At 43.4% G+C, this 17,696-nt stretch overlaps 1 protein-coding gene across 2 annotated transcripts in view; it reads left to right on the top strand.

The window, feature by feature from the left end:
- The window catches only part of LOC129865737 (inactive ubiquitin carboxyl-terminal hydrolase 53-like), a 61,711-nt gene that overhangs the window by 38,319 nt on the left and 5,696 nt on the right, over nt 1-17,696 (top strand). For both annotated transcript variants that reach the window (XM_055938723.1, XM_055938722.1), the window contains exons 13-14: nt 1,928-2,708; nt 6,696-6,763. In XM_055938723.1, coding sequence (XP_055794698.1) covers nt 1,928-2,708; nt 6,696-6,763 — 849 coding nt within the window. The remainder of the gene's footprint in view (nt 1-1,927; nt 2,709-6,695; nt 6,764-17,696) is intronic.

The following is a 17,696-nucleotide window of genomic DNA, read 5'->3' as shown; positions in this document are numbered from 1 at the left end:
TTTGACCACAGGGTTTTGGTAGTACAACATGTACGAAATAGGGCTCCATTTGGGATATTGCAGTTGGTGTTACCAGGACACGTTTCCCTGTTTTCATCTAGCACAGTAACTGTGTTGACATTTAGCTTCCAATCCTAACTGACAAGCATGCCGTGTTAGCATCGCTACACGCATAGTTAGACCGCCTTTGTCGCACGTGTGTACACATGCACGCACACACATGGCTGGACCAGTTCACAGAAACTGTTACATAGACGGACACAAGCGCACAGAATCGCACATCAAATATCACACGAGTCTCTCACACACGCCATGTGAACAGAGCAAGTTGCACTCGAGGTGATTTAACTCTCGCGCTCCCCGTCAGCAGATTCCCTAGCCATAGCGACTCCGTCTCTCAGGGGAGGTTCCATCCTAAGGCGCTGTGGATTGTAACCTCTCATAACTCTCTCTGCACACCTGAGACCTCAGTGCAGGCCTCAATCCTAGATCACACTCCCTGTCATGCTATTAATTAATATAAATATGGGGATTTAGACACACTTTTATACCAGACCGCTTCCAGTTATAAAATGTATATCCAAACCAGGACATATGTAGAATGTGTGGGCATCAAATCCCACAACCGTGATGTTGGAAGGACAATGCTCCATCCAACAGAGCCATTGGACCCGGTCATCCTAACGTTGAGTAATTGTCCCTTAGTGCGTCTTCTGTTAGTCTTTGTTGAAGAGCTCTATCAGTAAATAAAGTTAGACGGAAATGAATAGGGCATATATTTAGCAAGTTAACCTTACTGCATACCTTACTGCATACCCCTCCCCCTGAACAACATATCACTGTACTGTTCCAGTGGAGATGTCCAGTCTAATCATACTTTTCGAAAGTGGCCGGTGTGACTCGGTGTCCTTGAAAGACAAACACTCGTGTGTACACACACACACACACACACACACACACACACACACAAACACTATGTCCTCAAAGTCATGCACATCTCCAGGCCACAGACTCCTCTATTCAAGGAGTCATGGACAGCCAGCAGGGAGTATGTATACAGGCACTGTATACAGACATACACACACACACACACACACACACACATGCACACGGCCACCTTTCATCATTAATATCTCCACAGATGTCCCAGCGTGAGGTTGTTACCCATACTGCTATGCCACGGAGACACACACGGAATCCCGGCGTCCATTATTTACACCTCCCTCTTGTCTACAGACGTACAACAGACCACAAACTCATTGTTCCCATACTCCACTACACCCCTGCGGTCTTCCTTAGCAAACGCTGGCTTGGAATGACATTGAAAGTCAGAATTGTTGCATTTGACAATGTCACAATACACTGGCATTTGGCATTAAGGGTGGCAGTTTGGATACTACGCCAGCTCGAGGGAAATGTTGGAATCAGCATTTCCCATGTGGGAAAAGAGACTTTCTTAGCGACATCAACCAGAAAAGGTTATTTTCCTAAGAATGTAAGGTCCTCTCCCTTCGCACCCTACTTTGGCCTCAGATGAATTGATGCGACTCAGTGGGTTTTGTTTGCCTCTTTTCGGACAAGCCTTGGCGACTTTGTAATGACAGAGGTCGCCCAACGTGTTTATTTTGTCTCATATTGTAAGAAAACATGGAACAAATTTGTCTTGTCATGTGGAATAACAGCTTCTTGCAATGAAGCTCTAAATAGGTTTTGCTAGAGGATTTTCTACCTCATTGTAGCCAACAAATTGAAGAGGACAGCAGCTTTTAACGTGTAGGGTAAATTATCTTGAGCAATATCTGTAGAAAAAGCTTACCAAGTAGCAGACAGGCTTCATGGACAATGTCCTTACAAAATGTGTGCTCATGTCTTCCTAAACACTACACTTGAATACATTCTCATAAAATTCTGCTTCTCTTTCCTTCAGATCCAATATCAGAGAGATACTCGCGCTCCGCCTCCCCGCCGGAGAACGGCTTCAAGCAGTACCTGGATACGCGCCTGTATGCCAGCCAGGGCAAAGGGCCCACCAGGACAGAGAGGACCCCCCACTTTGGCGGCAGGTGCTCCTCTCACGAGGGGCCTCCTCACTCCCATTCCAGGGTCCAGGTACTACCAGCCCTGCCCAGCGGCAGCCATTACAGCCGGAGACTAGAGCAGCTTTCTAACGGCTACGACACGGACAGCAGCCAGGAATCGCGGGAGCGCCCTGGGAGCCGGGAGGGTGGCCGTAACTCCAGCAGCAGGCCAAGTCGGCCATGGAAGCCCATGCGCGAGGTGCTAAATGTGGATAGTGTGATAAGCGGTGGTGGTGGAGGGAGTCAGGAGCACCGGCAGCACAGTCCCCACCGGAGACCCTCCAGCCAAGAGATGGCGCCACCCTCCCACGAAAGAGACAGGGAACAGGACCAGGACTTCACATGGGGCGGGAGTGAGGAGCACAAGCCCAAGAGCCTGATGACCATCTACGAGGATGAGCAGCGGCCCGAGACGGGCGATAGCCGCAGTTCACTGGAGTCAGAGGGAAAGGACAGGTCAAAGGTCAGCGCGCTGAAGGTGCGCAGCGACAACTGGAAGATCCAGCGCACCGAGTCGGGATACGAGAGCAGCGACCGGCTTAGCAACGGCTCGGCCAACCTGGACTCGCCCGTGGTGGAGAATTTCACGTCCAAAGAGCTGAGGCCCAAACCTGAGGTACACCTGACAAGGTAAACAGGAGTGATATTTTCTGTGTGCTGTTGATTCTCTTAAAAGATCATTTGAAACACTAAGACATTTAGTTAATATACAGTGTATTGGGAAAGTATTCATACCCCTTGACTTTTTCCACATTTTGTTACAGCCTTATTCTAAAATGGATTAAGTAATTTTTTCCCCTCATCAATCTATACACAATACCCCATAATGACAGAGCAAAAACCGTTTTTTAGAAATGTTTGCAAATTAAAATATCACTTTTACATAAGTAGTCAGAGCTTTTACTCTACTTTGTTGAAGCACTTTTGGCATCGATTACAGTCTGGAGTCGTCTTGGGTATGACGCTACAAGCTTGGCACACCTGTATTGGGGGAGTTTCTCCCATTTTCCTCTGCAGATCCTCTCAAGCTCTGTCAGGTTGGATGGGGACCGTCGCTGCACACGTCTCTCCAGAGATGTTCGATTGGGTTCAAGTACAGGCTCTGGCTGGGCCACACAGACATTCAGAGACTTGTCTCAAAGCCACTCCTGCGTTGTCTAGGCTATTTGTCCCGATGCCACTCTGTGTTGTCTTGGCTGTGTGCTTCAGATCGCTGTCCTGTTGGAAGGTGAACCTTCACCCCAGTATGAGGTACTGAGTGTTCTGAAGCAGGTTTTTTAATGTACTTTTCTTTGTTCATCTAGTCTCCCAGACCCTGCCGCTGAAAAACATCCCCACAGCATGATGCTGCCACCACCATGCTTCACCGTAGGGATGGTGCCAGGTTTCCTCCAGATGTGATGTTTGGCGTTCAGGCCAAAGAGTCCAATCTTGGTTTATTCAGACCAGATAATCTTTCTCATGGTCTGAGAGTCCTTTAGGTGCCTTGTGACAAACTCCAAGTGGGCTGTCATGTGCCTTTTACTGAAGAGTCACTTCCATCTGTCCACTCTACCATAAAGGTCTGATTGGTAGAGTGCTGCAGAGATGGTTGTCCTTCTGGAAGGTTCTCCCATCTCCACAGAGAAACTTTGGAGCTCTGTCAGTGACCATCGGGTTCTTGGTCACCTCCCTGACCAAGGCCCTTCTCCCCTGATTGCTCAGTTTGGCCAGGCGGCCAGGTGGCCAGGTCTAGGAAGATGCCACCGTGTTCTTGGGGACCTTCAATGCTGCAGAAATGTTTTGGTTCCCTTCCCCAGATCTGAGCCTTGACACAATCCTGTCTCGGAGCTCTATGGACAATTCCTTCGACTTCATGGCTTGGTTTTTGCTCTGACATGTACAGTGATCCCTCGCCACTTCGCGGTTCACTTATCGCGGATTCGCTATTTCGCGGATTTTCATAATGCATTTTTTTTTTTTTTTTTGGTGCATTGTGCTCTGCATTCTGATTCGCTAAAAACTCACTCCCGCTTCTTGTATCAAATCATGCTACGAATTGTGCTATCATTTTGTCGTCTCGTGCAGTTATGTGTACGTCTACGGCTTTAATGACATGAGTCCGGATGACATAAACGCCCTGATTGATGGAGACGCACAGCCGCTGACCGATGCAGAGCTGGCAGAAATGACAAAGCCACAAAGCGACGATGAAAGAGAAGAGGGAGAAGAGGACACGAGAGATGAGGAGGAAGGACTAACGCTTGGTCGCTTAGCAACCATGGTGCGAATGGCCACTGAACTTAAGCGAGTAGCTGAGGAATGGGACCCTTTGATGAGCCGTTCATTACAGTTCTCCAACGTAATCGATGGTGGCATGTCGGTGTACAAGGATCTTTTTGCAAAGAAGAAAAAAGAGCGACAACAGCTGCCTATCACTATGTTCTTCTCCCGAACAAACACACCTGCACCGCGGGCTTCAGAAGAAGAGAACACTGCAGAGCGCAGTCAGGATGCAGCGGCCCAGTCTGAAGAGCAGTGAAACGGCCTACACGTGAGTCACTGTATTTGTATACATGTAATAGTTGCTAATTGTAAAAAAAAAAAAAAGTTTTCTATTTCGCGGATTTCACTTATCGCGGGTCATTTTCGGAACGTAACCCCCGCGATAAACGAGGGATTACTGTACTGTCAATATGTGGGACCTTATATAGACAGGTGTGTGCCTTTCCAAATCATGTCCAATCAATAAAATGTACCATAGAGGGACTCATATCAAGTTGTAGAAACATCAAGGGTGATCAATAGAAACAGGATGTACCTGAGCTCAATTTCAAGTCTCACAGCAAAGTGTTTGAATATTTATTTAAGGTATTTCAGTTTTTAGTTTTTTTTACATTTGCAAACATTTCTAAAAACCTGTCTTTGCTTTGTCATTATGGGGTATTGTGTGTAGATTGAGGATATTAGGATAGGGCTGTAACGTAACAATGTGGAAAAAGTCAAGGGGTCTGAATACTTTCTGAATGCACTGTATAGGCCACTTTTGGATTTTTCATTCTGTTCTAGTCAGATATTTTTGAGACACCTTTTATTCACTCACTGCCTCCAGCTATAATCTCTTCGCTACTGTTATGATTCGACTCAACTTCAAAATCTCTGCCATTTCTGAATAATTAGACGGTGCAAACAACCCATTCTGAGAGTGAAGCGTGACCTTTAAAAAAACTTTTTTTTTAATTTTTATTTTTTTACATACGTGCACATAGAGCAGAATCTACCGAGGTTGTGCTAGGGTCTTCAGTGTCGGCTCGTCGGTGTGTTGGTGATAATGATCCCAACTAGCTGACGACTGCTTTCTTCCCAAGAGGCATAGTCAGTCGATGGGCCAACACCAGTCTGACCAAAATGCGTTACGTAATCCAGCGTCTACTGACAATAGTGTAGTCATTATAACAAGATAGTACAATATATAATTCAAATGGATTAATAATGATATAAATACATTACTCAATGAGTGAATGATTTGTTTTCGATGAGTCAGTACTACGACTATATGGGACTATATACACTGAGTAAAAAACAACATTAAGACACTTTCCTAATATTGAGTTGCACCCCCTTTTGCCCTCAGAACATCCTCAATTCGTCAGGGCATGGACTCTACAAGTTGTCAAGCATTCCACAGGGATGTTGACTCCAATGCATCCCACAGTTGTGTCAAGTTGGCTGGATGTCCTATGGGTGGTGGGCCATTCTTGATACACAAACTGTTGAGCGTGAAAAACCCAGCAGTGTTGCAATTCTTGAAACAAACCGGTGCGCCTGGCACCTAGTACCATACCCTGTTCAAAGGCACTTAAACATTTTGTCTTTCCCATTCACCCTCTGAATGGCACGAATACACAATCCATGTCTCAGGTTAAAGAATCGTTTTTAAGCCTCGTCTCCCCTTAATCTAAACTGATTGAAGTATTTTTAACAAGTGACATCAATAAGGGATCATAGCTTTCACCTGAATTCACCTGGTCATTCTGTCATGGAAAGAGCAGGTGTTTATAATGTTTTGTACACAGTGTAGATACTTTACTTGACCAAGAAATCCATGTCAAAATGTGTAAATGAAATCTCTAAAAGGCCTTAATGTACGTAGATAATCTCTTTACGTGCGTCTGTAGGTCACTGAACTTTATTGCTAGTTGATTTTAAGAGGTGATAGTGCCACACTATAGCCTATTGTATTGACAACCCTCAATTCAGTGCTCCATTCCTGTTAGGGCACAATTGGTATTGACTCTTCTCAGTCACCTGAATTCACCAATGCACCAAACCGAGAAGAGAAATGAATGTGAGCCATGCATGGACTAAAATAAAAAAGCTGTTTTGTAGATTTAGTATCAGATTACTCATGAATAAATCATTCACCGAACAAAGTAGTGTGGCGTGGATCTGGGTGGGGGGGGGGGGTGTTATTTCTGTGTTTACTCTAGTAGTTTAGATCCAAAATAATCTCTTTAAAAAGGTTTGAAAAACCTGCATGTCGAGAGACACCATACAATGGGATAATGCATAGAAAGAAAGGCCTTTTCCATGTGGTGTCAGCGTTTGACTCAGCCCTACCCAATTTGTGAATTTCAGGGATCCCTTCCCTCACCGAAGAGGTGACGACTCCAAGACTGACATCTTGCACTCCTCTTTCTCCTATGGTAAGCACTACAGGGTTAAGTTTCCCCTACAGTAGGTACAGATCTAGGATCAGCTTTCCCTTCCAACACTGGTAATTCACCATTAGTTGTCCGACCTTCCCATGATGCTTTGTGCCAGTTGCCTTTCGGCTTTCACGTACACGACTCCTTATTTGTTTTGCTAGTTTTGTACACCTGCTTCTCAGGTACTTTTTAATGATGTTGTCCTTGTTTGTTAGTTCTCAGAAAAGCCAAAGCATCTGGCAAAATTCTCAATTTGCCCAAAGCAAGAACATGCAAAAATGATTAAACGAGGCAGCTGTCCTAATTTCAAGTCAATATTTTGGCGACCTGGATGAGACCTCATCTAGACTAAATGGATTGTTGTGTAAAGTGACGATGGGTGAAAGAGGCAGCTGAACCTTTCTGATGGTAGGAAATATATAATTTTCTGTCAGCCACTATGTCTGATATGGAGGGAAGGACGACTGGGGGAGTCATTATATTCAGAGAATGATAATCTTTGTCATTAGGTCCTAAAGTTTAATTTCACCCGATAAATTTAATGTGCAGTATAAGGTCTAGCGATATTAAGAAACACCACTCTGTAATTTCCTTGATTTATGGTCCCATCAGTTGTGCTAAGGTCATAGCCCAATGGTGGAGATTTTGTATGGAAGTACAATGAGACCGATTCCTCATTTACTGGATCTGACCTTTTCCAGAGGAAAGTTTGTGTTCTGTGCAGTGCACAGAATAATAGGATGTGTCCTGCCCTGAACAATGCATGTATGAGCATGTGGAGAGGGGTGAATATCAATGTAAATAGTGTCTTAACACTTAATCAACCAGTTTCAAAGAAGTAGAACAAATCACTAATTCCTGTGTCGGATTGACGATAAAAAGCAACCATCTTTTAGTACAAAAAAAATAACCGGAATAAAAGCCAGGTTTAGAACTAGCTATAATAGCTATTTTTTGCACCCAGACAGGATAAAGGGAGAGTAGCTGACATGAATAGCCGCAGGGTGGTTCGCCGCTTAGTCTAAGGGTGAGAACGTCTAAACGAGTAAAGGGCGCATGACAGCCCGCTTGTAGTTTGCCAAGAGGCACCTAAAGACTCTCCAACCATGAGAAACAATATTGAACTCTTTGGCCTGAATGCCAAGCGTCACGTCTGGAGGAAACCTGGCACCATCCCTACGGTGAAGCATTCTGATGGCAGCATCATGCTGTGGGGATGTTTTTTCGGCTAGTCACGATCGAGGGAAAGATGAACGGGGATGATGGTGGACATCTTGAAGCAGGTGGGGATAACGATCTGAGCTAGTGAGAGATTTGGAAATGTCAGAAAACACAACAGCTGACATACTCTGTGTCCTTTAGGCTACTTATGTGAATTTGCGAGACATGTAAGACAAGACATTGTGAGATTTTTTTCCAATAGAAACTGAATTTATCCGATTTAAAAACTCTTGTTTTAGTTGCATACTGTTTGGACTAATTATTACGCCACTGCTCTTTCTCTTCGGTAATGATGCAAGTGTGTGTTCGGTCTTCGGTCTGTTGTGTGTATTATATCTTAGCCTATTCCTTGATGCTAGGCCCTGCTTTACTGAAGTTGCGAGACATTGCAAGCCAAGAAATTGTGAGATAAAGCATTCCATTGCGATAGATGTGTCTAGTACACGGTTCTGACTCTATCTGCCTGGTGTTTGACCTGCCTATACTGTGCCCCTCTCTCTCCATCCCTCGCTGGCTCGCTATGAAAGATGCGTGTGTTTGTGTTCTCGGAAGTACAGCAACTAATCAGTCTCCTCCATTCAAAGAAACAGAATCTTAGGAGTCGACTCCTAGCCGAATCGATTTGAGGACAATTGCTGGCAGCAGCGCAGCTCTGTTGTGAATTCATGTTGATTTTTATGAATATTTCTATCCGTTTTAACCCAAAACCGGTAAAAAATGGCAGTTTAAACGTAAAGATTGTTTTTCTCCATTTGTTACATCCCTAGGTCAGACACCCCTTACGTATACTCTCTGATTTTCATCACATGTTCCCACTGTCTGATCCATCTAGTCCACCAGAGAAAAAACATTGTTTTGTAATGCTTCAATCTACGGCAGCCCTTTAAACACCCGTCACCAATTCTCAGAATTGAAATCCATGGAGTTTGTCCTTACAGAGCAGGGATGATGAGCGAGCTTGCGGGGGCCTCCCAGCTGTGCCCAGCTGAGCAGAAAATGCCACGACCGGGCCTGTCAGAAGGTGGAATTCCCTCATGCACATAAATAAAATGCAATTTTCTGTGGCCCAAAATATTTTCTCCTCCCCTCCTTTTATTGTGTCCCTTCTTCATAACAACGAATGGGGTGAATGCGAGGTCTCAACCAGTGTTTAGAACAGAGGGAAGGTGGGTTGGTTTTATGTAAGTCTGGTGAGCTGACTAATTGAAGCGGGAAAAGGGTAGTGTTTTGTGGGGGGCCCTGTGCTAGCCCTTGAGCGTCTTTGTATGCAGAGCAGAGCAATCCATGTGGAAATACTCCCTGGCAAGGAAACAAATGCTTTTAAGCCTTGATGTATTTTTCACCGCTGGGATTTCTGTTCCCCTGCTCCCCCATCCCCTTTTTTTCTTCTTTTCTTTTAAATCGGTCACTTTTAGCAGTTGTTTTTCATTTGAAAACAGTGGTGACCAATGGAATAGATTTTAATATTTGTTGTAGCTTATTGCACACACAGTAGGACTACAATTGAATAATTTGATTTAATTGTTCCGGCACCATGTTGATTCATTGCCTTGCACTTGGCCTCCGTGATATTTTTCTGTAACAAAATGTCATATTTCCGATGTGCGTCTCACAAAGACACGGAGGTTGGAACTTAAAATCTCAAATTTGGACTCATCATACTTAGGTGCGATACGATATCTATTGCGATTCGATGTCCCAAACGTATTGTTCACCCTATGTCTGCTGCAGAGGGACAAGAGAGAACCATGAGGAAACAATTTTTGATCAGTCATGGAAATAAGTGCTGAAAACAAACTGCTCACTATAAGATGGAGAACAGGCTATGAATGGAGTTTTGGTCCAGGTACAGCCAATTGGTGCAATAAAGAATATAGCAATATATCATTAAAAATAATATCTCGATAGCTAACTATTGATTTTGTTCCCCCATCACTACTTGTTGATAACCTGAGTGTTCGATGTAGTCACCCTATTTGTGCCTGGGATTTTGCCTCTGCTCCCTGCCATTTGCAAATTGTATTGACAAGCTACAGTGTTTTGAAGTCAATTTGGCTGGAGTTCAGCTGTGATACTCTGGCCTGGGCTGTGCTGCAGATACGTCTGAGTAGATTCCAGAGGTCCATTAGAGGCTAAAATCCTTTTTAAAAGCACATGGCTGTGTGGGTGGGAGAATAGACTGCAAAAAGATAAATAATAATCTAAGATGTAAATAGTAAACACCATTTTAGAAACCACAAACCTTTGCTTTGTCTGGGTATACAGTGTTACGTCTACAAACAACAGTAATACAAGTTGAGAATGTGGATGTCTCTCTTCTGGAACAGCCATCCAGATTTTGCCCCTCTGTTGCCGGTATGCCAGCCTAACCACAGCGTACTAAAATGGATGCAATCCTTTCGAGAAGGCATTCTGTGTGTGTGACGGTTTCGAAAGGTCACGGCCGCTGGGGGGGAGAAAGTCCAGCCGCTTCAAACAGCCATATCCAAGCAGTAAATCATGCCCTCACTTGATTTACACCGATTGGCTCCTGCGGTTCCCCAGACGCTTGTCTGGAGACCATAGTCACACGCTCTGCAGTGCTAACTGTTGTTTTGCTATCGTGTTAGCACAACATCCCTAATGCTACCTGAATATGCCTTAGACCAGGGGTGTCAAACATACGGCCCGCGGGCCGGAACCGGCCCCCAAGGAGGTTCGATCAGGCCCGCAGGATAATTTGGAAGTGGAAAAAATGCATAAAAGACATGGAATTAATATTTTTAATTCGCTGCAATTCATGGATTATCCGCTAAGGGGCGCACTCTTTCCATCAGAGTAGAAGACAAGCCGCATCACTGAGACAGACTGAAAACAGCAGACGGTATCAATGCGCCATCTGCTGCTTGTTACGACGTTGTTAATACCTTGGTCTCTACCTCTCCGCTACACCCTCATTAGCCAAAATGTCGTTATCCAAACGGAGAAAAGTAGATAAGGAGTGTAGAATTTTCAAAGAAAAATGGACCACGTCCTATTTATTTACAGAGATGCACGGAAAACCTTCGTGCTTGGTGTGTTTGCAACAAGTTTCGGTATTGAAGGAATATAATATTCGACGCCACTACGAGACTCATCACAGCGAAAAATATGACGGCTTGCAAGGACAACTGAGAAGAGATAAGATTAACGAATTGCTGGCGGGTCTGAGGAAACAGCAGTCAACTTTCATCCAGAGCCGAGAAGTCAGTGAAGCAGCGGTAAAAGCCAGCTACCTAATTGCTAGAGAAATAGCATTAGCATCGAAGCCGTATTCCGACGGTGACTTTGTTAAACGATGCATGATGAAGGCGGCTGAACTTGTATGTCCCGAGAAGCGACAAGCTTTTGCCAATATTAGCCTGACGAGGAATACTATAGCAGAGAGGATTTCGGAACTATCGGCAGATTTAGACAGTCAATTGAAACAGAGAGTCAAGTCATTTATTGCATTTTCCGTGGCAATTGACGAGAGCACTGACATCACAGACGTGGCCCAACTGGCCATATTTATTCGAGGAGTTGATGAGACATTGACTGTTACTGAAGAGTTTCTTGAGTTGGTGCCAATGATGGACACCACAACAGCCGAGGACATTTTCGGCTCTGTCGTTGCTGCATTGGACAGAGTTGGAGTGGACTGGTCCCGCGCTGTCAGCCTGGCTACAGACGGCGCGCCATCCATGGTCGGAAAGAAAGCAGGTGTCGCGACAAAGTTCAAAGACAAAGTACAAGCCCTTAATGGAGGAGATCGTTTCTGGACATTTCACTGTATTTTGCACCAGGAGGCATTGTGTTGCAAGTCGCTGAAAATGGACCACGTCATGGAGGTGGTTGTTCGCACTGTAAATTTCATCCGGTCCAGAGGTCTGAACCATCGTCAGTTTGACAAACTTCTCAGCGACAGCAACATTACCCACAGCCTGCCATACCACACTGAAGTGAGATGGTTAAGCCTAGGCGCTGTGCTGAGGCATTTCTTTGATCTACGAGAGGAAATCGGACAGTTCATGGAGAAAAAAGGAAAACCGGTGTTGGAATTACAATCTCAGGAATGGCTACGGGACCTTGCATTCTTGGTTGATATTACTGAACACTTGAACAATCTGAACAAAATGTTGCAAGGCCGCAAAAAAGTTGTCACACAGTTTTCTGACAACATACATGCATTTAAGTTGAAGCTGACTTTGTGGGAGATGCAACTGGCAAATGGCAACCCTGCTCATTTCCCCTGTCTGAGAGATGTGTGTGTGACCAGACCTGATGCGGACATGAAACGGTACAAAGACAAAATTGCAGGACTACTGCGGGAGTTTGAGAAACGTTTTCAGGTATTTGGTGAACTTGAGACAGAATTTTCAGTTTTTCGCTCACCTTTCACAGTTAAAGCTTCTGATCTGCCGGTCGAAATTCAGCTAGAGATAATTGATTTGCAGTGTGATGCAGATTTGAAGGGCAAATTTGCCTCTGTAGGTCTGGACAGATTTTATCAGTATCTACTACCAGGGTACCCCAAATTAACAGCCCTGGCTGTTAAAATTTTGTGCATGTTTGGGACAACCTACCTTTGTGAACAAATTTTCTCAGTGATGAATATCAATAAAACAAAAATGCGTTCAAGGCTCACAAACAAGCACTTAAATGACATTCTGAAAGTGACAGCTAGTCAGGACATGACACCTGGTGTTGATGCACTTGTACAGGCCAAAAGATGCCAAGTTTCAGGAACAAATACAAGTCCAGACTAGACTAACACCTTTAAAATGCTGCCTTAGATACTGTTTGCATTGAAAGAATACAGCTCTGTGAAGATGAATCCTTACTGTGGTGATTTAAAAAATGTGCACTTTAATGTTAGTCAGCAGCTTCAAAACAAAAGTTGTGTGATGGAATTCTACTGTTCATACAACTCCATAAATTTTCAGTATGTATTGTATGTGTATGTATGTTTCATGTATGAAGTTTACAGATTTACAGGACAGGCGAACACTTTCTTCATTACACATTTAAAATCACTCTCCTTAGTTTGTAAGGTGTACGCAGGGATTACATTTAGATTTTATATGCGTATGTGTAAGTGGTTTAAAAATTCCTTTCTTTAAAAGTCTCATTTAATCTTAAAGTGCATTACTATATTTTTCAGTACCAATTAAAGTTTTGTGCCTTTGTACAATCAGTGGGATCAGTTGCAATGCATATTTGTGAATGATAAAAGTAAATTGCACATTTGTCTAAGGAAATATGAGGTGTTTCATGAAATGTTTTGTAAAAGGATAGTTCATTAAATTTCAATATTTTCCTAATGTTCTTGTGCTTCTTTACACCAAAACAAAGGAAAGACATGATATTTTGGTTATTTATAGCAGAGTATGGTATAATTTTAATGGTCCGGCCCACTTGACATCTCCCTAGGCCGTATGTGGCCCACGATGCGAAATGAGTTTGACACCCCTGCCTTAGACCAAATGTGGACCTGTCTCATTAACAATGAAAGTGACATTTTGCAGTCGATAATTACCCGTCCTTTTCAATGCACCAACCTCTGTTACCAAGACACAAGCTATCTCTATTCATCAATGCTGACAACTTATTGCTATGTAGGTATTCATTTGATTGTGAAATACGGAAGATTTTGAGCAAACAAGTGATGGTCGTTGTGCTCAAGCATTTGTGGTGGTGTGTATTAGTGTGTGTCTAAGACTTTGTGTGTGTGTGTGCGCGCGCACACTGCTTTGAGAGCATTTCTTAGCTCTGCTGCTTCCACCTGTTGAGATGGAAAGAGTGCCTTTTGACTCCCAATGGATAACCAAGCACAACCAAAAGCCATGTCTGCTTTCTCAAGGAATTAATAGGCCTCTTTTGCATATTAATTTCAAACATTCATCCAGTCATGTGTGCTATCATATCTCTCCCTTTTTAATACTCACAAATGTGAATGAACATAGTAAATAGAAGAACCTATATTAAATGAATGGAAATGATTAACATAAAGCCTTTTCCATGCAGGGTTTCTCTCTGTGCTGTACCAAATGACATCCTATTTCCTATACACTGAGTATACCAAATATTAGGAACACCTTCCTAATATTGAGTTGCACCTCCACCTTTTGCCCTCAGAACAGCCTCATTTCGCCGGGGCGTGGCCTCTACAAGGTGTCGAAAGCGTTCCACAGGAATCCTGGCCCATGTTGACGCCAATGCTTTCCACAGTTGTCAAGTTGGCTTGATGTCCTTTGGTTGGTGGACCATTCTTGACACGAACCGGTGCGCCTGGCACCTACTACCATACCCCGTTCAAAGGCACTTAAATCGTTTCTCTTGCCCATTCATCCTCTGAATGGTACAAATTCTCAATTGTCTCAAGGATTAAAAATCTTTATTTAACCTGTTTCCTCCCCTTCATCTACACTGATTTTGAAGTTGATTTAACACTTAACAATAAGGGAACATAGCTTTCACCTGGTCAGTCTGCCATGGAAAGAGCAGGTGTTAATATTTTGTACAATGTGTATAGTACACTACTTCTGACCAGTGCTTTATGGGCCTGGTAGTGTAATATATAGGGGACGAAGCCTGTGGCGGATTGGGAGCTGGGTTTTAATGCTCCCACGCTCCCAGGCTTAGCTAGCCCATTGACACCACTTAACACACAAGTCACTGGCTTGTTAACGCCCTCAGATAGAGTACACATTAATATCGGGCCTTTTTAGGTTTAATGTTCTTAGACCAGCGTCTCAACACACCTATAAACCATACAGAGTGGATGGATTACGTTGAGTGATGATTGGATTTATAGACAATATGGACAGGGTTGGGGTTTAAAGTGATGCTTGAAATGTTTTGTATAATTTCAGCTAGTAGTTTTGAAAGTAGTGATCGTGAGCCAAAATTGTGTACAACGCCATCCTTTTCAAATGATATGTTAGGTTCTGAAAAAAATGTTTTTTTCCTGCAATTCATATAATACATTACAAATGATCATTTGTACAATATGTTACACATTTGTAGGTGCTTAAGATCCCGATCAAACCCTTTTAATAACGATCTCAAATATTGTGCGAAATTCGTAATGATTTTGAAATGAAATGACTTAGTGGCCAAATGGTCCATTATTTCATAATTGAATTTAAACAAACTGCCTAAGTAAATGTGGAGTTGAAATGATTGATTCATGTATTGAAGTACAGAAGTTGAGTTTAAAACTGAATCTGAGCAACGCGAAGAGTCGTAAACTTGCGAGATCCTATATCTTTGTGTCCCTGCCATCCATACCAGCTTGAGTTATATTCCTCTGATCTGTGTGCTATTGGTGTTTCAAGCTGGACGAGGAACCATTTATTAGATGTCAATAAATGCTCTTGGCAGTTTTTTTTGTCCCCTTATCACTTTGATCACCATCAGTTCACATTTAGATTTATCGAAAGCTCTACATTTTTACCACGGTTAACTTTTCTCCTCCCATAATTGATTCACACAAGAAACTGAATTGCAATGTGAATGCAAGTATGATTGATGTTGCGGATTTTGAAGGACTGCAGATCAGCAGAAAACCCTGATGTCTACAAATCTTGGCTCTGCAATCTTAAAATTGAAACGCCTGACGTTGCCTCATTTCGTTGCATCAACACAGCTATTTAAGACGTTCAAAGAGCTGTCAACATTCTGGTGTTATCCTGAAAAAAAAACTGGGCGAGGTTGGAGTTCGTGATTTGCAAAATAACCTGACGCTCACACAAAGATGCTGAGTTATGATGGTAGAGCTTTTGAAACAATGACATCACTACTGTGATTAGTAAGATGATGATTTGATTGGCTTTCGTCACATGAGGTGTCCTTTTCGGCTGCTCTGTGTAGTCCCATTCACTGAAATGGGATCGGCGATTTAGGTCCACAGAGATGGTATCTTCAAAACCGTCACTGCTGGAACACTAAATACTGAATGACGTACACAGAAACACCAGAGGCCACAGTCAATCAAAGAGAGTAACTGGGTTTCGAAGTGCATGTTCTCATTTGGATTCATCCAGTAAACAAATGTATTTTAAGTGTCGTTGTGAGGATTTTTTTATTTTTTATTTGTATATATTAGCGGTTTTGATTCAATAAGGACCCAAGCTTACCCATATTGTTTCTTATGCCAGCACAAACAACTTAATGCAACTGTTAGTTTTTGAACTATACTATTGAACTTGTGGTGCCCCTAACTTCTAGGAAATTAACCAAAACCACATGACTTTATTAAGGCACCCTACCTCAATGACTTTGTGGCTCTCTAATGGTTATATTTGTAACACTAAAGGAAAAGTGCACCACAATGCTATTAGTGACCCCGACTCTGCCGTTAATCACTTAAGAGATTATTCAGCCATTGATTAGATATTAATCTGATTGCTGATGTCTGAAACATTTTGTGATTTTAAAGTGCAACGAGGCATCTCTGTAAGCAGTGACCGCAGCCGCCTTGCTCTTTTGTTATACAGCAGCTACTCTCCCCGGTCCCTCAAGTTCTCTTGGCAACAGCCCACACACTGTAAAGAAGAGCCAGGATTTGCTACAGTAAGGAGCAATGGTGTGGAGGGCTGTAAACTGCATCCCCGCTTTGTTTTTCATATTCGTATTGTTTGGGTTGCTTGTCCACATTACAAATCAACAGCATCAAATTGAGAATCGCCACACGGACTTAGCGGCTTAAAAACACGCAGCGTTGGGAGGGGAGGGAGAGAAAAAAATAATGAAAACAGAGCCTGGACTCTGGAGTCCGATCCCAGCGTAATAATAGCATGCCAGCAGAAGGGATTTAGACAGTAATGCTCCTGCGGAGAGTGCAAAAAAGAAAAAGGGAGAATGTCGAGTGTGCTGACGCGCCACAGATATCCTAAGCCACTCGCTCACGTCTCCAACCCAGTCAGCTGTTCAAAGCCCGACACAGTGCTGCAAACACACCCACCTTCTCAGTGTGCTTATACACTGAACAAAAATATAAATGTAAATTGTTGGTCCCATGTTTCATGAACTGAAATAAAAGATCCCAGACATTTTCCATATGCACAAGAAGATTATTTCTCTCAAATTTTGTGCACAAATTTGTTTACATCCCTGTTATTGAGCATTTCTCCTTTGCCAAGATAATCCATCCACCTGACAGGTGTGGCATATCAAGATGCTGATTAAACAGCATGATCATTACAGGTGCACCTTGCGCTGGGGACAATAAAAGGCCACTAATGTTCAGTTTTGTCACACAACACAGTGCCACAGATGTCTCAAGTTAGAGGGAGCGTGCAATTGGCATGCTGACTGCAGGAATGTCCACCAGAGCTGTTGCCAGATAATTTAATGTTCATTTCTCTACCATAAGCCACCTCCAATGTAGTTTTAGAGAATTTGGCAGTACATCCAACCGGCCTCACAACTGCAGACCACGTGTAACCATGCCAGCGCAGGACCTCAACATCCGGCATCTTCACCTGCAGGATCGTCTGAGACCAGCCAGTCTGATGGAACTGAGTTTGCACACCCGAAGAATTTCTGCCCAAACTGTCAGAAACCGTCACAGGGAAGCTCATCTGCATGCTCGTCTTCCTCACAGGCGTCTTGACCGCAGTTCGGTGTCGTAACCGACTTCAGTGGGCAAATGTTCACCTTCGATGGCCACTGGCACGCTGGAGATATGTGCAATTCACAGATGAAT

This window comes from Salvelinus fontinalis, chromosome 11 (assembly GCF_029448725.1).
Source record: "Salvelinus fontinalis isolate EN_2023a chromosome 11, ASM2944872v1, whole genome shotgun sequence".
Classification (NCBI taxonomy): Eukaryota; Metazoa; Chordata; class Actinopteri; order Salmoniformes; family Salmonidae; genus Salvelinus; species Salvelinus fontinalis.
This window is presented reverse-complemented; position numbering and strand designations above follow the sequence as displayed.